Source organism: Rhamphochromis sp. 'chilingali', assembly GCF_963969265.1.
Source record: "Rhamphochromis sp. 'chilingali' genome assembly, chromosome: 10".
Taxonomy (NCBI): domain Eukaryota; kingdom Metazoa; phylum Chordata; class Actinopteri; order Cichliformes; family Cichlidae; genus Rhamphochromis; species Rhamphochromis sp. 'chilingali'.
Window position 1 is genome coordinate 30887994 of NC_137937.1, and position 23291 is coordinate 30911284.

Consider the following 23291-nt stretch of genomic DNA (forward strand, 5'->3'; position numbering starts at 1 on the left):
GGGTCTGTCAGCAGAGAAGGTAGGATATCATTTCTACAGCAGAGATTTCTGTCTTTTGAATGTGTTAAGTGAGAAAAGAATAAACTGCTATTTAGACTGCAGGATGTGCATAAAGATTTATTTTTACTCATAGAAATTCAGACTTGTTTGTGCTGTTTTTTCCATTTTTCCTCACTGAGTATGTACACTTCAGGTTAAACACGGCTCTGGAGATGCATAGTGAATGTGTTAAATCAAACATATGACTGAAACGTAGGAATAGATGTGAGCAGGCACATCCACAGAGAGTTAACATCTCTCACTGCTGCTGTTTTTAGATTTTCCAATGCATTTTCAATAGTTAAGGTGTTTTTCTGTGTAATGTGAGAACTAAGTCACCAGTGAGGCTAAAATGAATTTGTTTGCATCACAGGACAGTTTATAAAGTTTTTACATAATCTGGAGCAAAGGTTTTTCCTCTGCTACTTAATGTTGCCAAACTGCAGTTTTGTAAGTTTATGAACTTTGGTCCAGAGAAATCTTGTCAAGGGCAATCTTGAAATTTTGAGGTTGGACTGAGATCCTGCTTATCTTGACAGATTTCAATCTTTAACACAAAGTCAGCATTTGTTAGAAATCTGGTGCAACATTGATTATCAGATTTATTGTTGTTACATCCCTGCAAAAAGACTGATTGCTTTTATTGGTGCAGTTAATTGAACTTGGAGGAAAATATCTGCAGAAAACTTTTCACTTGTTTCTGCTGTTGCTAAATATTCACATTAGAGGGCATTCATTCACTGTGTAGAGCACAGGCCAAGGAAGAGTTATTTTAAGTCTGACATGATTGTTATTCAGTATGTTAACTGGTAATGGCAGCACTTTCACGATTATCTGGGTGAAAGGTGCTGCTTGGAGGCAAAGTAAGTCTACGTGGATTTAGCAATGCTTCTTGCCGCAATACTAGTAGTTTCAACATGCACTGCTGCTGCGTGTGTGATTGGCAGCACATGCGGTCACTGGCTGTGACCTGTTGCACTGACTTTGGTGAATGTCAGTCACATATAAATGAGTGGAGTGATGCTGTTTCATAATCTTAACTGCTTGGAGAGTCCTCGGTGGAGGGTTTCTGGAGGGTTTTCATGCTAATTTCATCTTCTCTGTTTCTAGCAGACATAAGCTCAAAGAAAATTAATTTATGAAGAGCAATAGCCCTGCAGTTATGGATGGTAACATGGAAAGGTATGTAAAGAGAGATGAGTCCCTGGGCAGGTCAAATAGATAATATAGGACCACTTCTTTTCAAACTATCTAAAAATTAGATTTTACGATTATCATCAGTTCTCATTCGTGTCATCTCAATGTCTGCTCCAGCATTCCTGCTCAAACTGAGTCAGATGCCACAGATATAAAGACCCACACATCTGTCATACTCAATGGGAAAGCCAAGACGGGCGACTTCAGTGCAACACTGCCTCCAAAGATCCATCCACTCAGTAACACTGAGTTACTGACCCAGCCTCCCATATCGTCTGAGCAGAAGGGAGCTACTGAAGGATTTTCCACAGGTAAGGGTGAAATGGCGATGGTAACGGTATGCCTCCAAACTAAAAGAAAATTGTCTGTCCTTTGGGTGTAAACCACAAAGTTTTCACATAAGAAGCTAGAGTGAAAGACACCCACTTCTTTTCAACAAATTCTGTTTATTATCTTGTTTTAGGCTGATTTAAATAATTATTTTCAATAAGAAGACTGAATACGTAAAAGCATTTGCAAACTGTAAAAAAGCTAATGAATAAACTTTGTCACTTTAAATGTCAAAACACAAAGGCATTTAAGGCTAGATATAACCTACTCTGTGGGGAAACAAGAAAATAAATATCATTTTAGATATTTTCAGACATAAAATGACCGCAAGCTGGAAGGAAAATAAATTTTCGGGAAATATGAAAACAAAAAAGACAATAACACTTAAAAGAAATCACTCCTCTCATAAAGACAGATGTCTGCAAGGCTTTAAAATTTCTTAGGAATGCTGAAGCATACAGGATTACTGGGGCATCAAGTGCTAAAGATCGTCTTGAACATGCCTTTTAAAACCACGTGAAATACTCGAGAATTTTTACTGGATGGCAGAATTTAGTATGTTGTCTGTGTGCTCTTTCAGTCCTGTAACTAAAATCACATGACTTCTTCTGGCTGAACCTGTTTGTTAGGTACGCATTTGTAATGTGGAACTTCCTGTTTCAGCTCAGATAACAGCAGAGCCTTCACTGCACACTGCACATTAAAGTAACTCACCTAGGGTAACAGCACAGAGATATCTGCAGTCCTGTGATACACCTGACTAGCTGTGTCTTTTGACTTGTGATTCATGGAGAGTATATGCAGCTGCCCTTGTTCTCGCAATACAGAAGAGCCCAAGGCAGTTCCCCTGTCGACGGCCCATTTGGCAACAAATCTAGCCCCAGCTGACCAGTTATGGAGCACCGGCAGAGAGCAGGCAGTGAGGCTGAGAATGGAGGAATCAGGGCCAGGCTCAGAGGCTCCCATCACCGTCCATCAGATGTTCCTGGAGACAGTCGAGAAGTATGGGAATCATCCAGCTTTGGTTTCCAAAAAAGATGGCCAGTGGATGACTCTAACCTGGAACCAATACTACGAGCAGTGTCGTGCAGCTGCGAAAAGTTTTCTCAAGGTTTGTTTGCTTGTTTTGCAAATCGTCCTGCATCTGTTGAACAAAAATTACACTTCAGTGAACTTCAAATATAATGCAAAGAAGCTATTTGGCAGTCGTAGATCTTTAGAATGTTATTAATTTGCCTTAAACATTATTTCATAGAGTAAAGTTGGATTTTAAGAATTGTGAAATAATTAAATAATTTAAGCATTTATTTAGCATACAGTGCAGTCATTCATTTTAACATATGCTGTTGTCATTCATTCACAAAGTTAGTTGTAAACCAAGTTGCCAGAGTTGTCATTTTTAACCAAGAGATCAGCAGATGCTGGGGATCACTCCCTTAGACCTTTCCTGCACCCATTCTTGCTCTTTGGCCTTAAAAGGTCTTTGTTGCCTCCTGCATTAACCTCAAACCCAGGCGCTTAGAGGATTTGACACTTGTGCTCCTATAAAGCGCAAACTTAGAACTTTTAAGTCATCAAATGCTCTGAATTAGAAACAAAGTAACCAAATGATTGTTAGAATTCTGATTTAAACAAACATCGACTCGGTTTTTGTTTTGTTTTTTGGTTGTTTTTAATTAGAAAGCTGTGTTTATGTAACTGAACAATACTTTTTGAACTGAAGGCTGCATAAATAATTTAACTCCTGGCCCAGTTTTTATAAACAGCACTTCTTATCTTAATCTTCTTGATGTGAGAACAGCATGCTGGAAACTTGGGTGTGTGAAATGCCCAGCTTGTGTTACGTTTTATGTTTCACAGCCATATCTGTGTCCCGTGTGAGTGGAGTGGCTAATGCAACAAGACGCAGAAGTAACGAAGGTATACGCCTGCTGCGCTGTGTAATTAAAGTCACTTCTTCTTTAAAAGCATCTACCTGTCCTTTGTTTTTATCAGTTGGGGCTGGAGCGTTACCATGGTGTAGGGATTCTGGGATTCAACTCCGCTGAGTGGTTCATCTCAGACATCGGCTGCATCTTGGCCGGGTAAGATCACTCTATAAGGAACTGAATCTGATAACATTTTAAATTAGTCTACTTTTGGACCTGTGTTACCTCTGCACTGTCTGACATGCACATTTATCTTTGTCCTTTCTTATCTCAGAACCTCTGTTTGTGTCTCCACCCACATGAGGCTCAGTTAAAATTACATGGATGTGATATTTGGCATTTTTTCAAGCTGTCAGGAAGTACTAAGGGACATTCAACTTGTGCAGTTCGGACACCGCCACAAACTGCACAAGTGCACAAATAGAATTCCTCCAATGAATTCCATTTGTGTCCCATAGTCTAAAGACATGGAACAGGGTTAGGTTAATTTTTGATTTTAATTTCTAAAATCAGTGTGATTGTGAAAGGCCGTCTGCCTCTCGCCCTGTGCCAGCTGGGATAGGCGTAATCACCCCTCACTTTATTTAGTTTTTCTTGCTTAATCTACAGTTTAAAAAAATACTCATTTCTGTTCACCAAACAAAATATCTAATTATTTTCCACTTCACATCAAGCTGTAGCCAAACTGGTAACACATGACAGTGACTCATACAAGGTAATATATAGCTCAAGCAATTGTTTGTCCCTTAGAGGGCTGGCAGCCGGGATTTACACCACAAACTCACCAGAGGCCTGTCAGTATGTGGCTGCCAACTGTGAGGCCAATGTCCTGGTTGTGGAGAACCAGAAACAGCTCGACAAAATCCTGCAGGTCGGCAGTTTCATCTTAATTCACCACCATCTCTTTATAAAGTAATACATGTATTACTTGTGAGTGAGGTTCTGTCCTCACATGTTATCTTTGTATCTTTTAACAGGTTAAAGATCATCTACCTCATCTGAGAGCCATTGTTCAGTACAAAGGCGAGCTACAGCAGAAAGCTCCGTTCCTGTATACAGTACGTCTACATAGCAAACATTTATTTACTTATCATTGATGCACTGTTTTGATTCAACCTCCTTATTTCTGTAGTGGGAAGAGTTCATGAAGCTGGGAGAGGATGTGCCCGATGAGCAGCTGAATGCTGTGATTGACAGTCTTCGGCCCAATGAGTGCTGCACCCTCATCTACACCTCTGGAACCACTGGCAACCCTAAAGGAGTCATGTTGAGCCATGACAATGTGAGTAGCCCTGACAAGAGATTTCTCTCTCTCTTCTTCTAAAAGGTATTGGCTTTTAAGATTTAAGATTGAACTGAAAAGTCTTTGAATACTGTTAATTTTATTAAGTAGCCATCAAATTGTTAAGGCTCAGATTGCAGCTTTTTTCTGTCTTGTTCTAAATCACGTGTCAAAGTCAAGGCCCGCGGGCCACATCCGGCCCGGCGTACATTTATATCTGGCCCGCGAGATCATTTTATATAGCTGTATTATTATTGTTATGCATTAGTGATGTGTCGGTTGCAAACGAAATGGCTCTTAGAGCCGGATCCTTGACGTGAACGACGTGAGCCGGCTCCTTATCGCGAGCCATGGGTTGTTTTTTTTTTTTTCTTTCTCTCACCCTCTCTCTCTCTCTCTCTCGCACTTATTTCCGCTTCACTCTGCATGCGAGCCTTGTGCTTTGCGCTGGGCAGAGGTGGGAGGGGCGGTAGTTACACTGGCATTGCTGGTAAACCCGTGTGTCTTATTAGTGGAGCTAATGTGGCTGTAATTAAGGAATTTTATTTAAGACGGCACTACGAGACAAAACGTCAGGATAAGCTGAAAAGTACAGACATGTATAGACAAGAAAAGTATAGACATGATGGACATTGCACAGCTGGCCATCTTCATCCGTGGAGAGGAAATATTGAACATTAAATCGCACGGAACAATGACAGGAAAAGACTTTTTTTAAAACGTATGTCAAAGTGTAACCGACATGAAACTGCCCTGGGACAAACTTGTTGGACCTACAACAGATGGAGCGCCGGTGTTGTGCGGTGAAAAAAGTGGACTAGTCAGCAGGATGCGAGTAAAGATGCAGGGGGAGAACTGCATATCACTGCATCATACAGCAGGAAAGGCTGTGTGGTAAAGTCCTAAAAATGGAGCATGTAATGATCACCGTAACGCAAACCGTAAATTTTATCGGAGCTAAAAGTTTAAAGCACCGTCAATTTCAGTCTTTTATGTGGGAAATAGATTCAGAGTTTGCCGACATTCCTCATCATACAGAGGTCCGTTGGCTGAGTTGGGATAAAAATTCTCAATAGAGTTTTTGAGCTCAGCAAGGAAATCTGTCAGTTCATGGACATGGCATGTATGATGCGGTGAAGACATTTCAAGTGAAGTTGTCACAAATGCACCAGTGCAACTTGCCTCACTTTCCCTGTTGCCAATTAATGTTGAACCAAGTCAGCGGACTTTGCTGAACTGCACATGTGCAGATTCAGATGGAGCTGCAGTGTAATGATAGACTCAAGGGAAAGTACGACACTGAATGGCCCGCACAGTTTATTAGTTCCATTCCTGAAGCAATGCCCAGCTCCGTCTACATGCGGCTCCAACCTTGTATATGCTTTCATTTATTTTTTCTGGGGGTTTTGGCAGCATGTTCATATTTCTAACTTGCATAATTTTGACAGGATATATTTTTATGAAGAGCAAAATATTTAAAGTTAAAGTTTATTTTTTTAAGTTTATTTAATCTGGAATATTATTCCTGTCTTTTTTTAATTCATATTTATGTTTAAAAAACATAAACAGTGTGTTCAATAAATATTTATCTTGTTTGGCCCGTGACCTAAAGTGTGCCTTGAGTTTGACACCCCTGTTCTAAATGATCAAAAGTCAGAAAAACCACAAATTTCACGTAGAAGGAGATTAGCCAAAATAACTGGCTTAGTTTCGCTTGTTAGCACAATTCATTCAATTCATGGATGGATTTACATAAACATTTTGCCTGAAGTTGAGCCTGATTCAAGTTAGAAGTGAACAACTTTCCAAAATCTGGATCTGGTATTTTTTATCATTGCAAGAAAGAGCAAAATGTTACACTTCACATAACATATGAAAACATACCAAACTGAAATAATAAAAACTTAGATAGAGAGATAGTCTTGTACCAATTTACTGCTTTTTAAGTATTTGAGCTCTATTTTTTATGTTTCATTTGCATCAGGAATAGTTCATTATGAAGCTCCAGTTTTCACTTCATTAGCTTAGTTCTAGCACCTTTAATAAACATGAATAAAATTGAATTTGCACAACAAGCTGAATTACTGCAGCATATCTTATGCAGGCTGTAGGTTGTAAGGACAAGCTTTTAACTCTTCAAAGAGTTAAAGCATAGCACTAGTGGTTCAACCAGAGAGCTTTTATATAATCTGGCGAGTTCTTCTACTGTAATTTCATAATGTTGTTTCGATCAATGTGTGAGAGGAGTACTCTAAAGATTCAAGACAAATATTTGGCGAAAGAAAATACCTGGTGACTTTTTCCCCACTTTTAAATGTGCAGATAACATGGACTGCCCATGTGGGATGTACCATATTAAAAGCAAAAGGCGGTGAGGAGATCCTGGTCAGTTACCTGCCGCTCAGCCACATCGCAGCCCAGATGATTGATATTTGGGTCTGCATGGGCTTTGCTGGGACCATCTACTTTGCAGAGCCAGATGCCCTTAAAGTAAGCATGACTATTACCTCATGAAAAAGGAAACATTAACTAAATATATTTGACTGTAATGACCATTAATTTTTCCAGGGCTCTTTAGTAAACACACTTAAAGAGGTTCGCCCAACTTGTTTCCTGGGAGTTCCTCGTGTGTGGGAGAAGATCGAGGAGAAGATGAAAGCTGTGGGAGCCAAAGCATCCCCAATGAAGAAGAGAGTGGCAGGCTTTGCCAAGTCCATTGGCCTGCAGTACAACTACAGTGTCATGAACGGGTGAGACAGCAGCAGGGATGTTAGACGAACACGTCACATGTTTGTACAGTTTAACATCCCCAGGCCATCACTTTATAACATTCATAATGCATAGAAAGATTTATTTGTGCAGTTGTGAGTGATGGTAATGTCATCGGTTCTTCACGTATTTGTTTATCTCATAGTGTTGAGAACTGTAGTAAATTTGCCTTTCTCAAAGCAGTTTTGAAGTAACTCGGACAAGCCCCCAAACACTGTGAGCGGACTATTTACAGAATAATTTTAGAAACAAGAAAAACATTAAGAAACTTGCACAGTGTACAAGAGGACAGAATAAATAAATTATAAAATTACAAAGTAAAGCAAGAAACATGAAGAGAAGAGGAAAGTCTCAAACCAGGGCTGCAGGATAACCCAGCAGGGTGAGGCCAATCAGGTCTGCACAACATAAAAGAAGGTGCCTTAGGCTGAAGCTGGTCAGTTCTCAAATTACTTTGATTTTCTTTGTGTTGGTTAAACAAATAAAAGGAGAAAGAGAGTGAAAAAAAAATCATGCAAGACTCTGGCCAGGCGTTTTGCACTACGGCCAGTGATGCTCAGCTTTACCTAGAAAAACCTTATTTAAAATCATATTTTAAGTTTCGTTAAGTTCATTATTCCTAAACAAAAAAGATCCTCAATAATTTTGATAAAATATTGGTTTATTTTGTGTGTTACAGACAGAATCAGGTGCCGTGGGGCTTCATGCTGGCTAATAATCTGGTCTTCAAGAAGGTGCGTGCTGCTTTGGGCTTGGACCGCTGCAGAATATGCTGCACTGGAGCTGCACCGATTACCAAAGACACTCTGGATTACTTCATGAGCCTGAACATCCCTTTGAAAGAGCTGTATGGCATGAGTGAAAGCTCTGGCCCTCACACCATCTCCATCGATGAATACCGCGTCACAAGGTAGACATCGACGTGACTGAAGTGTTGGATTGTGGTTAAAGCAGGGGTCAAAAAATATTGTGTTGAAGGTGATAGATGGTTGTTTTTCATCAAGCATACCTGATAGATTATAGCCAACGTAATAACTGTAAACAAAAACCTGACAGCATCTAATAAGGAAATAGACTTCTTAGCAGTGGCCTATTTATTTTAATCACAGCAACAAAACTTCTTTGAATCAACACTTCAGTCCATCTGAAGTCCTAGATTCACTGTTTCCAGCTCTGAATTTGTTTTTACTGCCTTCTGAGGGGGAAAAAAACTTAACTTTGTCTGCTCCTTGGTGCTGAACAGTGGGTTTATTGGAGTTTGTTTTTGTGCTGAGCTTGAAAGTCACTTCAAGCTCTGTAGAGCTCAGGATGACTGCAGAGGCATATTTCTTTAAAGATGAGCAGGTATGTTACAAGTGCCCACGTTGTCCAGTGCTGACATTGACCTTTGATAAACTAGTTACAGGGTAATCCCCATATTACCAGGAACTTACAACAACCTTATATTTGGTTAAACAGCCTGAGTATAAAATACCAGCTTTCTAATAAATTCAAAATAGAGCAGAAGTAAAGTGAACTCTTTTATAGTGAAGGGGAAGTTTGTATGACAGTGCTCATGCTCACACATAAATAGAGGGAAGAAATACTCTAAAATAATAATAATAATAAAAAAACTGTATGTGAAAGAGCGAAATATATTTAAAAGCATAAGAATAAGTCCTAAAAGCCTGAGGAAACACCTGTTTACATGTAAAACAATAAAAACATAAAAAAAAATATGACACAACCTCGATGCTTCTGCTTAACTGGGCTCTTTCTGTGACACTTTCTGTCATATTTTTGTATATTTTGTATATTTTTAGTTTTAGTAATTTGTGTGATGATTAGTTTTTTGACTCCATTATCTATTATTACCATGTGTTATTTCAAATATCTCTGCAGTCTGCAGATGATCTCTCTTTTTCATGAGGCAGCCACAGCTCTTTATATATTCATACTTCCCGTCTAAATAAAAATGAGGATGGTTCATTTAGACTAAAGCATCAGAAAACAGACACAATTTGAAAATGTTTGTCCAAACGTATTAAAATATTTAATTTTGTTACGGAGCTTCTTACTGTACAAAGTCAATAATATAAAAAAAAAGTGTCAGGGCCAGGAGTTATTGTTGTTTTTAGGAGTACAACCATCTCCTTAAAATGTTAAATGATCATATTTAAGCCACATTTGTGTTATTTTGCTCTGATTTCTATGTGCTCAATTAAAAGTTTTAATGCAGATTCTGGTCACATCACTGGCTTTTGATTTGTCTTTCCAGCTGTGGAAAGGTGATGATAGGCTGTAAGATAAAGCTGGTGAATCCAGATGCGGATGGGAATGGAGAGATCTGTTTCTGGGGTCGTAATATCTTCATGGGCTACCTGAACATGCCAGACAAAACAGCAGAGGCTTTGGATGAGGATGGCTGGCTGCACACTGGAGACCTGGGAAGATATGATGAACAAGACTTTCTGTATATCACAGGAAGGATCAAGGGTAAGCTATAGCTCTGAATCTGGGAGAAAATGCACCAAAAGACACATTTAGGTTATAGTTGTGACACACTTATCACACTTCTATTGACTGCCACTGGCAACAAAACAGCTGAACCTGTTTCTAACCAAGTTCAGAAATGCTTTCCTATTTCCTAGTTCAAGCACTAAGAAGAGTCTAAGATATAACCCAGTGGGTAAACATGCCATGTCACAAAGCATAAATCATTTCAAACTGCTGCCCTGTTTCCAGCACCTTGCTCAGAGAGAAAAGTTCAGTTCTGAAGGCAAAAACCTACATAGCAAAATTGGTGTGGCCCAGATCTGGCCCACACTATGTGCTTACACATGGCCCACGTACCGCAAAGAATGACGGCCCTTTGGTTTGCTAGAGGTGGCCCACACATGGGCCAGCACAAGGCCAGGTGTAGACATACTGTTGGTTCTGCGCTGGCCCAAGTGTGGATTACCTCTGGCAAACCAAATCTGGGCCACAATTCTTTGCGGTATGTGGGCCATGTGTAAGTTGTGTGCCAGAACATAATAGTGCAAATGTAACTTGACAAACCTCCGTTCAGACAGTGAATGGACTGATTCTTATTTCTATTCTACCAGATCACTCAAAGCACTCTATACAACATGGCCCAATCACACACTTTCTCTAAACTAAGTGCTTCCTAAGTACATTCATTCACACTCACACTCTTGACATGCAGACTGGAGGAGCCAAGGATCGAACCACTAACGTTCCGACCAGTAGGTGACCTGCTCTACAGCCACCTGGTGGCAAATATGAGTAAACCGTCACTAGGTTTTGGATAAAGTGTACACTCACAAACCTGTCAAACCTGCTTTTGAAACGTTGGCTACCATAGCAGTACAGTATTGCAACATGGCATATGGATCTTCTAACTAAAATAGGAACATAGGAACATAAATAGTGCCATCATTGCCAGACCTAGCCCACCTCTGGTTGACATACACCCTGCCATGACACCAGTCAGTCAGAAATGCCAGCTTGATGCCAGACCTGTTTTCTATGAGCCTGAGCCACATAAACCAAACCACAATTGGGCCGGATGTGGCATGCTGTCAATAGAAAATTGCACTTAGTAGTCAGTATAATCTTTTAATAATATAAGTTTGCATATGGTAGAATACTGCATGTTGACCTTTTGATGACTTAGGCTGTTGTTCACTACAAGACTTTGTGTGCATTCCAGAGTGGTCTGGCATTCACACCCACATCCTAGGAGCATGGGAGAGGTCGTACCTTTTTTTGTTTTATGGTAGGGTAAACGTAACTATGTCAGTTTTAGTCTAAGTGCCTTTTGTTTAGATGAACTGCTGGACTTCCAGACTAGCAGGTTTAGGGAAGTCTTTATGGGGTCACACTCTGACCCCCCCCCCACACACACACACACACACGTGTATAAAAGGGCCAGACCTGTCTGCTATGTGGGAATGGGTTTAACCCAGTAGTAGCAAGGTGTGCCTAATAAAGCGACTGTGAGCGTATATAAAGTTGTCAGAGCTACCTTAGCTTTAACAGTAGTTGAAATATTACCCTAATAATACAACGCCAGAGGAGCTGACACAAACATGTCACAGATTTACCATCTGATTATTTGAGCACTACCAGCATTAAAATCTAACTCCTTTGGGGGAAAAATAGCACACACTTTAGAAGAACATCTTATGTTTTGAAAAGTGTACATTATACATTTGAAAAACAAACAAGCAAACACATAACTTACTTACACTTTGCGGACAAAAATACTGGGCCACCTACACATTAAACCTACAGGAGCTGCTCGGCCACCACGAAGCTCCTGGCACACAGTTTTTGAGCTGATGTTAATGCCAGAGTAGGTTTAATACTCTGCAATTACTGAGTCAGCAGAGCTAGAGCTTCGGCAATGTGAACCTGGACATTTCATGGCTGAGTTCCTGTGATGCCTAGAGACTTACAGTTTGAATTAATACCACTTACAGCTGGTGTAAGATGATTGTCTTCTCTAGCTTTAATTCTTTCTTCTCTTTTTTACACCATTAACTGACATTTTACTCAAGGTAATTCCCATCTGTTTGTATAATAAATTAAAATAGTGATTTGGACATAATGATCAGCAGAATTCAAAGTATGCTTTTTCAGAATTGTTGTCTAATCACACTTTTTTGTGTAGTGAGTGCATAAAAGTCAAGTCAAGCGTGGAACTAACTACCTATTTTCACTGCTAGTTGTTTAAAACCCTACAACCAGATACTGAGATACGCCAACTTAATAAGAGGTGACGCGTTTTTGTCTTTCCTGCACAGAGCTCATCATCACTGCGGGTGGCGAGAACATCCCTCCTGTCCCCATTGAAGATGCAGTGAAGTCTGAACTGCCCATCATCAGCAACGCCATGCTAATTGGAGACAAGCTCAAGTTCCTCTCCATGCTGCTCACACTTAAAGTAAATGATCCTCTCTTTTTGCATACAGGCATTGTTGCTGAATAAGCAAAAAAAAAAAAGAGTTACCACTTCTGTTTCTTTTTCTGCAGTGTGTCGTGGATGACAATGGCGAGCCCACAGATGAGCTGAATCAAGAGGCTTTGGAATTTTGCCGACAGCACAGCGTAAAAGCAACCAAGGTGTCCGAGATTATAGCCAATAAGGAGCCAGCTATTTACAGTGCCATTCAGGCTGGCATTGAGCGTGTTAATGCCCGATCAACATCCAATGCCCAGAAAGTCCAGAAGTGGGTTATAGTGGAACAAGACTTCTCCGTCACCGGAGGAGAGCTAGGTCAGCTATCTGAAATTTATTTTCCTTTTCCTACAAGTATAGTACATGTAGCACTGCCATTTAAAGTAAGTATTTGCTTCTGCTTTTTTTTTTTTAACTTACTGTTAATCATTTTTAACCGAGGTCAATGTTTTGTAACTGGAGTGACTGCCAAACAGTGTTTCCGTGGAGTCTTTTCAGCAGTGATTTAATCTCTTTAAGCTCAGCGGAATGCTAAACTTTATCATGAGATCAAAATAACCTATTTTTCTTTGTTGTCCTTCTAGGACCCACCATGAAACTGAGGAGGCCCATTGTTGTGAAAATGTACCAGGAGAAAATAAATGAAATGTATGCAGTGGCTGCAGGAAAACAATAGAGTGCATTGCACAGGGGTGAGAGGAGGTCATGGGATGTATGGACATACATACTTTTTTGTAAATAAAAGACATAAGTCAGAGTCAAAATTTTGCCAAACATATCACTCGAACATGCCACATATAGACTGTATGATGACACAGATACTGCTTGGTGTCTGTCAGTTTCTGAAGGAAATATCATGAATCATAAATCCCACTGTAGCTCAAAAGATATGTAAGATATGTATTATATACCTGAAGCAGCTGTGTGTATTTAATGATTTTTACAGCGTTAATTGCCAGTTTCCTAAAGGTAATCTCACCTGGCAAAGACTGGAGATTAAAGCCATTTTTATAATGTGAGATGAATATCAGTAGTTTGAATTTATCCAATCACACATGTGCAAATTGTAAACTTTACATTTGTGCTTCTCCATGTACAGTTTGACACAGTTTAATATTTATTTTGAGATATTCAGTTCAATTCAATATTATTTATATAGCGCCAAATCACGACAAAAGTTGCCTCAAGGCGCTTTATATTGTACAGTAAATCGCACAATAATAGATACAGAGAAAAACCCAACAATCATATGACCCCCTATGAGCAAGCACTTTGGCGACAGTGGGAAGGAAAAACTCCCCTTTAACAGGAAGAAACCTCCGGCAGAACCAGGCTCAGGGAGGGGCGGGGCCATCTGCTGCGACCGGTTGGGGTGAGAGAAGGAAGACAGGATAAAGACATGCTGTGGAAGAGAGACAGAGGTTAATAACAGATATGATTCAATGCAGAGAGGTCTATTAACACATAGTGAGTGAGAAAGGTGACTGGAAAGGAAAAACTCAATGCATCATGGGAATCCCCCGGCAGCCTACGTCTATTGCAGCATAACTAAGGGAGGATTCAGGGTCACCTGGTCCAGCCCTAATTATATGCTTTAGCAAAAAGGAAAGTTTTAAGCCTAATCTTAAAAGTAGGGATAGTGTCTGTCTCCCGAATCCAAACTGGAAGCTGGTTCCACAGAAGAGGGGCCTGAAAACTGAAGGCTCTCCCTCCCATTCTACTTTTAAATACTCTAGGAACAACAAGTAGGCCTGCAGAGCGAGAGCGAAGTGCTCTAATAGGGTGATATGGTACTACAAGGTCATTGAGATAAGATGGGGCCTGATTATTTAAGACCTTGTATGTGAGGAGCAGGATTTTGAATTCAATTCTGGATTTAACAGGAAGCCAAAACAGGAGAAATATGCTCTCTCTTTCTAGTCCCTGTCAGCACTCTTGCTGCAGCATTTTGGATTAGCTGAAGACTTTTCAGCGAGTTTTTAGGACATCCTGATAATAATGAATTACAGTAGTCCAGCCTGGAAGTAATAAATGTATGAAAAACTTTTTCAGCAGAGGGCTTTCTTATAAAGCAGCAAACTGTTTCTCCAGGCTAAATGATGATCCTCTAAATTTGTGACACGCCATTTCCTCTCCAGCTTACGAGTCATCTGCTTTAGGCTACGCGTATGAGAATTATACCACGGAGTCAGGTGCTTCTGATTTGAGGCCTTAGTTTTCACAGGAGCTACAGTATCCAGAGTCGTACGTAGTGAGGAGGTAAAATTATTAACAAGATAATCGACCTCTGTTGGGGTAGCGTTCAGATAGCTGCTCTGCTCTATGTTGGTACAGGGCATTGAAGATGATAACAGTGGGTGGATTATATTCTTAAACTTAGCTACAGCGCTTTCAGAAAGACATCTACTGTGATGAAGTCTACTCTCCACTGCTGTGTAATCAATTATTCTAAATTTAAATGTTATCAGGAAATGATCAGACAGGAGAGGGTTTTCAGGAAACACTGTTAAATATTCAGTTTCTATGCCATATGTTAAAACAAGATCTAGAGTGTGATTAAAGTGGTGGGTGGGTTCTTTTATCATTCTATGATAGTCAATTAAAAATGACCAAACTGTAATTAAAAAATGTGTCTGTGTCCTATATTTAAAATGTATATGGCCTATTGTTTCACTAAAAGGTATGTATATGCATTATAAGGCTTCAGTGCCTGAAGTTCAAGGATACAGACCTTCAATTTCATTAGTAAAAGTCTTACTAAAGCGAAAAGAACTTCACTTTAACAGGAAGAGGCCTCCAGCAGAACCAGGCTCCGCAGGTCCCTGCATCCTTCATCAGCCTGAGCCTGTAGCAGCATAACCTGGCTCAGGGTTGCCTGATCCAGACCTGAATAAATGCAGAAATTATGATATCTTAAGGTCTTTAAGATATGATGGGACCTGATTATTTAAGACTTTATATGTGAGGAAAAGAGTTCAATTCAATTTTATTTACTTAGCGCCAAATCACAACAATAGTTGCCTCAAGGCACTTACTATTGTAAGGCAAAGACCTGGAATAATACAGAGAAATCCCAACAATGGGACAACCTCCCATGAGCAAGCACTTTGGCGACAGTGGAAAGGAAAAACTCCCTTTTAACAGGAAGAAAGCTCAGGCAGAACCAGGCTCAGGAAGGTGCGGCAGATCCAGTGATGAGAAGCCAGTATGGGAGAAATATCATTTCTTTCTCTTACCCCACCTGTTGTGTTTTGGAGCAACTGAAGACTCGGGGAGCTGTGAAGCTGTCAGTTTAGCACTGAGCCAATAATGCAATAATGACTATACATTTCTCAGCTCTTCTAAAAAAGAAACAAACAAACAAAAAAACTTCTTGGACACGAATAAGGAAAAGCTTCCCAGGCTCCAGTTTAAGTCTTTAAGTGTGGACAACCTCATTACCAAAAAGATCCAGCTAGATTAGGGATATTTAAATGGTAAATGGCCTGTATTTGTATTGCGCTTTTAAGTGCATGAGTAGCGAGACTGTGCACAATTGCAGGCAACAAAGCCAGAGGCAACACCTAAAGCATGGGAAAAACACAAGCTACATTTAGCTTGGCCTAATTTCAGGACTTGCATGGTAGATCACATGTCAACTGCACACAGAGGCGTCTTTAGGATAAACTGGAATAATATGCCTGCTTTTCCACTTTCCGACAAATCAGATTACATCCTTGGATAAACTTGTTTCAGATAAAGATGGCATTTTGGCCAGAGACAGTCTGTTCAACTGAGCAGAAAATTTACATCTTATCCTCCTGCATTGTTTGTCCACTCAACTTTTTTGTACTGGAATGTGGTTTCATGTTCACTACAGAAATAGGGTACGATAATATCAGATCGCCTACACATGATACAGCATGCCTTACTCTGTCACGGAACAGAAAGCAGAATACAGGTTTGTTATCATGATCTCTAACACAATGTTCTGTGAAAGATGTTTTCCACTGTCTCTCTCTCTCTCTCTCTCTCTCACTTGTGAATGAACAGAGGTGCTCCAGCAGAGCTTGACTGATCCACGAAAAAAATTTTTATGTGACATGTTCACAAGTGTAAGGGTCAAGCTGCAGTTACCAAAATTAAACAAGTTTCTTTATCTTTAAACACGTGATAATTCTAATAAAAATTTGGAAATAAATAATCACTAAGCTGGCATGTAAGTGGACGAAAGCAGCAGAAAAGCAATGTATACAAACATTTTACTGCAGGAACCATCAGCTGTCATATTACTTTGGAAGAGGGGTGGGTGACCTCTAGGCCTCGAGGGCCTGTGTCCTGCAGGTTTTAGACATCACCTTGGGTCAACACACCTGAATAAAATGATTAGTTCATTACCAGGCCTCTGGAGAACTGAGACATGCTGAGGAGGAGCTGTGTTGGATCAAGGACACATCTAAAACCTGCAGGACACCAGCCCTTGAGTTCCCCCACCCCTGCTTTAGAACATTGAGCATGTAATCCTTTTTCTTTATGTGGCATCTGATTAAAACAGCTGATGTCATCCTCATCTGCGTCCTCTCACAGAGTCAGAGCCAAACTGACTCAGTTTTTTTCATTTATCAGCTGAATCAGCAACGCAGTCTCCAGTACTGATAACTGTTTTGTTTTTTATCTGCAAGAGGAAGGTTTTTACTCATGTGAATTTACATAGTTGAAGATGCTAAGATTCTTGCTTTTGTTGAGAGTGACCACAATGGACAAGATTAGAAATAAGTATATCAGAGAAACAGCTCAGGTTGAGTTGTTTGAAAAGAGATTGATGGTTAGAACCAATGACTGTGGAGTCAGTGATTCAGACATCTGGAGAGGAGCGATGGTGGATAGACTGGACAAAGGATGTTGAGGATGGAGCTGCCAGATGGGAGGAAAAGAGTAATACCACAGAGAAGGTTTACATCTCTTTACTTTTTTTTTTTTACATTGTAGTCAAACTGTGCTAATAATTACTTTTAATAGGTAAATGTGAAAATGAAAAACAAACCTTAACACGAACTTGACACTGGGAAGTTATATCATCATTCAAAAACAAAAAAATGAAGTGAGGCTTTTCTTTTTCTACTTCGGTAAGTAGAGTGGGTCCGGTCTACATGTGAAAGTGTGCCTGGACAAGATACAGTAACCACCAGAGTGAGAAGGTGTGTCTGGATTCTGGACCAGGTGCTTAGCTATGAAAAGCATTTGAACGATTGCTTGTGACTGGGTTGGAAACTCTGGAATTCTTTTCCTTAAGGTTTCTGGTAACTTGCCAGTTTGCTTTTATGTAAGCAGGTAAAAAAAACAAAACAAAAAAAACCCCCACCTCATGTGAGTGGCCGAATATGAAACACTCTCTTACTCCTGCATACAGCTCACAGCCACATCCTCACTTAAAAAAAAAAAAAAGCAGTAGTGAAAACTTTCGCTGGAATCAACTTCTTCAAAAACACGACGCTGGGTGCGACTCTGCAACTAAAACTCATACAAGCAACAAATAATTTTCTCTGATAAGAATTCTCAACTCAGGATTTCATTTAACCTGATATTTCCTAAATTTGCTCCTTGTATTTGAACTTCTAGCACAAATATTCCTTCACCCTTTTCAGAACTGTTCATTTCACACAACTTGTACAGTACTTTTATTTCTTTTTTTTTTTTAACACATGCAGAGCACTTGGTGATAACCTGTCATTACTTTTTTTTTTTTTATGGACACGACCTGTAAGAGTCAAGTAACTTTGCTTTACTTAAAACTACTAGATGTGGCACAGCACTGCCATCATGTGTCTGACAGTGCAATATGCATGGGAAGGCACTCACAGTTAGTCACTGGTTTTCACACACACACACACACACACACACACGCACGCACACACACACACACACACACACACACACACACACACACACACACACACACACACACACACACACTTTTTTTTTTAAAAAAGTAAATAAAATAACATTGATCAGTTAGACAGTTATTTCTACTAGCAACTCTTTTTTCCTAATAGGCACTTCACCCCAGTTAGACCAGTTATTCCAGCTTCAGCGGAATCTCACCATGAAGATAGCTCTGGCTGTGTTTACAATGGATACATTGCCATGCTTGGAGGCTTAAAAAAAAACAATTTCAGATGGGTTGTTCTTACTAGATTTCAGGGGGACTTGCTATTTTATTAAAGCTAAGTTTAAGCCAAGCTGTAAACATAGTGCTGTTTGATTATAGGAGAAATCAATCACGATACTTTACCCACATAAACTATAAACATACTCCCATCTTATGAAGCAAAGCTTCATTAAGAGTTGTGCCTATAGATCGTTGCTTTATATGACTGAATAAAAGCACTAAATTTGTAAAACGCAAATACAAAACAATAGATTCAACTGCATTAAAAAACTGAGGACTACAACTTTAATTATTTAATGCACCAGACGCTGAATGCTTCACTGTAAATATTGCAAGATTAATATCCCCGAAAAATGTCTCCCTGCATGGATACAGCCAATATGTTGGAGCACAGAGCCTGGCTTCTTCTTTGTTATTTAGTAGTGATGGCGACTCCCTTCTTGACCCAGGCGTTGCTGTTGAGCAGAGAGAGCATGAAGCGAGCCACGTCTCCTCTTCCTACTGCGCTGCCTGGAGGTTGACCATTGTTGTCAGGCACAAAGTATCCCTCATGGGTTAGAAACTCTTGAGCTGTAAAGGACAAAAAGAATACAACAGCCAGATAGTAAAAAACCTAACAGTTTGTCCAGTTACATGCTTGAACTCCATGATTTGCTGATCTCAGAGAAATTATACAAAGCAAAGTGAGACTATGCACTAAGGCAAAATAGATCCCACTAAGTCAGAAAGCTTCCACTGAATTAAGCTCCGCCATTCTCTGTTGACACCCCCTACCCATGATGCAATCCATCTGCTTTTACCTGTGGCCGGAAGGTTCTTGAGGCCAGGTGGACGCACCACAGTCCAGTTGATGTCCTCCGTCTTCTGCAGAAGCTGCTCCATCTCATACATGTTGCTGAGGACACTTCGGATTAATGGCAGCAGGAGGAATCTGATCAGGTATGATGACTGAGTTCCAGAGTTTGCTGAAAAAAGTAAATCAAAAACAGTGAACAGCCTGAGCCACAAAAGCCAAATAACCTTCAAAGCCCAAGTTTTTGAAAGTGCCTCCATCCGTTTTCTTAGTGACATATTCAGTTCAGGCTCATGACTCAACGTAGCCTATGTTCATAAATCAGCTAAAAAAGAAGCTTTTAATCATTTGACTCAAAGCCAAACCTTGACACCTGTCCTTCACATTTTGGGAAAGCAAGTTCAGAAATATCAGTTACATTAAAAAACAAATCTAAAGGGCCACATCTGTGTGATGCACTTACGCTCTGTGTACCAGGAGGTCATGGTGATGATCCTGTTCACCTGGGTCTCTTGCATCGCACTGACCATAGCAGTCATGGACCGAGTGTAGCCTGTCACCCCGGTGAAGAAGGAGGCTGGGAAGCCGAGGCAGGACATGACAACATCCTGGTCTTTGAAATGAGTCTTCATACTGTCTGCCGAGAAAATATCAGCCGTCACCACCTGGAAAACAGTTACAAGACTGACTGTTAAAATGTGCATGATTACTTTTGTTGATTGCACGTAACAGAGCTTAAAACAGATAATTGCCTTGAGATTCTCATGAGTCACGGTGAGCTTCCCCGGGTTCCTGACGAGGGCTGTGACCACGTGGCCTTGCAGCAGGGCCTGGTTGACCAGATACTGTCCAGTCTGCCCAGTGGCTCCCACCACAGCGATCTTCATCCTCTAACGCTTGGAGCCAAGTCAAGACTGCAACTAAAGCAGAACACAACGTTGTGAACGCTCTGATCGCTCAAACTAACAGCACTGAAGTTCCCTCCCCCTTTCACAAGCATAATAAAACTACTTTTATCGTGCAATAAAAATGTCCTTTCAGAGAAATTTAGGTTTGTCATGTAACAGCTTGTCCTTGTGCATCACTAACCCCCCAAAAAATGAATGAATGAATGAATTACTACAATTCTTGATCTCTTAAGAGCTAAAATGAATGTGCAGTAAAGACAATCTGGCACCTGAAGTCAAAGCAGAAGATTGTGAAATCACATCTCCAGCCTGGAAACATGGATGTGTGTGAGAAAGAAAAGAAAGCATAATTTTTAAAAATTATTAAATCTGGTTGGATGAAAACGATGATATGATGATGAAGAGAGATGAAAACTTTCATTCTATCAGTCAAACAAAACTGCACATTGGTTCCCTTTGTTTTATCCAGACTGGGGTAAATGGATCATCTCCACTGCAGAGGATGATGATGAGGTTGTTGGTCAGATGCTCGCTGCAGAAACTAAGCCAATATTGTTGACTGAATTTCAACTGATGTTGTTTAGAAGATCATGACAAGCATCTCTGAGCTGATTCCTTGAAGCTATGTTAAATGAGCACTGTTTGCGGACAACACAGGCATTTTTGCAGTGAACCGTCTGTCCTCAGATTGTTGGCAGTCCTTTCATTTGTGGGTAATGGTGACGTCAAACACCATGCCGCTGCCACTAAGAATTAGTTCTTTGGTTTTTAATATTAGAGACAATTACAAAACAGAACTGTACTCAAGAATTCAACTTTTATAACTGCACCTGAGGCTGAGGCTTAAAAGTGATTTCAGTTTTAAAGCCAAGTGGCATCCCAAAATGATGGAATAACTGGATTCTCTCAGAAATTAAGTAGAAGTATTTAAAAGAAAAAAGATTTAACTGGTGGCCACAACACAGAGCTTTAGGGGTTAGGTTACATCCCGTGCTTATGTGTTGTTAGTGGTATGAGACATCTAGTGATCTAGCTTTAACGGTGTCCACATCAATTTTACTGTAAGTAACACTCATACCAACACCAGTGCATCAACACCACAAAAACCTGGAGATGACAAATTTGTTCACAGAGCTTTAAAAATTTTTTTAAAAAACACCAGCCATTTGGCTCTATTAATGGTCAGTACAAATGCAATCCAGTTTTGGTGTATTGCTTACCCTTTGTAGGAGTCGCAAGTCAAAAAAATCTTTATCGAGCATGCAGCAGCAAGATCCATATGAGCGACTCCAAATGGAGAGTGCATTTTTTGCATGAAGCACACCTGCAGTAACTCTTATATTCTAATTATTACCATTACAATTATTAATTACCTCCAGTAGGACTGATCAGGACCACAGCCTCTCTGCAGTTGTGTAACTCTGCAGCTCAAACAGGCGACCCACCCATGCAGACTCTAATTTTACCATTTTCCCTCATTCAACAGTTTTATATCAGTAGTGACTGTTCTATATAAACATTCATCAGTGACTTTAATATGTACACCACTCCAACTGCTTGTTAACACAGACATATGGCGCTGGATCGCCTGGCAGCCTTTAAAACAATTTCCCTTGGGATGAATAAAGTATTATCAATCAATCAATATATAAACAGCCAAACAATGGCTATAGAGAGAAAGAGAAACAGACAGGAAAGCCCAGCAATAAAAAAATAAATAAAAAAAACCCTTTAAGGAAGCAGTAGGTGACAGTGGGAACGAAAAACTCCCTGTTAACAGGAAGAAACTTCCAGCAGAACAGGGCTCAGGTCATCTGCCATGACTGGTTGGGCTTAATGGACTGAACAGCCTGTAGAGTTTTGCCTGTGTGTGAGTCCTAAAGTCACTTTGTAATTTTTTCATAAACCACAACAGTTTCCCACTGCAGTAGCTGCAATGACGCTGTGGGGCACTGCTTCTCCTGCTAAACACGTTGGGACTGCGGGGCTTTTGTATTCAATGTCTTTAAATGCCTATTAAACCGGAAACTGAGGGAATAACTGCCACCCTGAACCTTTATGATCTCTAATGTTACACAAACCAGTAGCTGCATTTCCGCTTTTGCTATGTCTTTGTTTTCTTCATTTATTCATTTAGAGGCAAAAAAAAGAAGAAAAAGATTTAGCGCAAAACACCACGAGCCAAATTAACCCAAATTATTAGTCTGTTGTCATGCAGCATGCAGAAAAGGACGTTTAGCTCCTCACTCACCTGCGCCATTATGAAAGCGTCCCGTGAGGGAGGCGTTCAAGAGCGAAAGCGTTCAGCTGCGTTGTAATTGTTTATCCTCAACCCAGATTTAAATGTTTTGTTTTGACGTTATATAGAGGGAGATAACATGACCCCCTCAAAGCTAATGTCGAAGTTATAGTTAGAAAGTTAGTGTAAATATTTCCAATGACTACAAGTACAAATTTCGCAGTAAATACTTCTAAAATGTAACGTCTGCTTGGTTTTTTAAAACCCAAATCAAACATCTTCGACTTTAAGATATTTTCTTGTGAAAAACAAAAGCTATAAAGTCAGCAGAAATTTGAACCAGAAATGATTTTTGAAAAACTAATTTATTCTTCGGTGCTCTATGCTGATGCTATTTATTCTAGGTTAAATCTATGCGTTGGGTATGGATGGTGTATAAATTTAGCCTTTATGTTCTTGATGCATACTCAATCATCCAGGTAAGTAAAACGAAACGTTTCGTCACTCATCCAAGTGATGACGCTACGTCCAGATGAACAGAATCAACTTTTGGAGATATGTTTTGTCACCACTTCAAAGGTTTAAAAAAAATTTAACATCCCACACACCAAAATTTTAGCGATCATAAAAAAAGGATCCGAGTTGAAGAAACTGTTGCGCTTGGGGGTTGAGTATTCAAGAAAACGGTCAGTGAAATCCAAAATAAAATCAAG

The 23291-nt window shown here is 40.0% G+C and overlaps 2 protein-coding genes across 3 annotated transcripts; one reads left to right on the top strand and one right to left on the bottom strand.

Annotated features, from left to right (window-relative positions):
* Window positions 1–1076: 1076 nt before the first annotated feature.
* LOC308404878 (long-chain-fatty-acid--CoA ligase ACSBG2-like) lies at window positions 1077–15099 on the top strand. Its single transcript, XM_080895157.1, has 14 exons — window positions 1077–1221; window positions 1354–1547; window positions 2394–2677; window positions 3562–3650; window positions 4245–4365; window positions 4472–4552; window positions 4627–4776; window positions 7099–7266; window positions 7345–7526; window positions 8225–8455; window positions 9803–10020; window positions 12336–12475; window positions 12565–12808; window positions 13075–15099. Exons 1-14 carry the CDS (start codon window positions 1178–1180, stop codon window positions 13164–13166), a joined length of 2238 nt encoding a protein of 745 aa, XP_080751283.1. The 5' UTR covers window positions 1077–1177; the 3' UTR covers window positions 13167–15099.
* Window positions 15100–18355: 3256 nt separating this feature from the next.
* LOC308404026 (flavin reductase (NADPH)-like) lies at window positions 18356–22643 on the bottom strand. 2 transcript variants are annotated; one of them, XM_080893862.1, is made up of 5 exons: window positions 22591–22643; window positions 20184–20351; window positions 19895–20096; window positions 19439–19603; window positions 18356–19208 (listed from the first exon to the last, which is right to left on the bottom strand). In XM_080893862.1, exons 2-5 carry the CDS (start codon window positions 20316–20318, stop codon window positions 19051–19053), a joined length of 660 nt encoding a protein of 219 aa, XP_080749988.1. In that variant the 5' UTR covers window positions 20319–20351; window positions 22591–22643; the 3' UTR covers window positions 18356–19050. The 2 variants fall into 2 exon arrangements, with proteins under 2 accessions (XP_080749988.1, XP_080749987.1); XM_080893861.1 differs by lacking the exon at window positions 22591–22643 and adding an exon at window positions 20609–20755.
* Window positions 22644–23291: the final 648 nt, after the last annotated feature.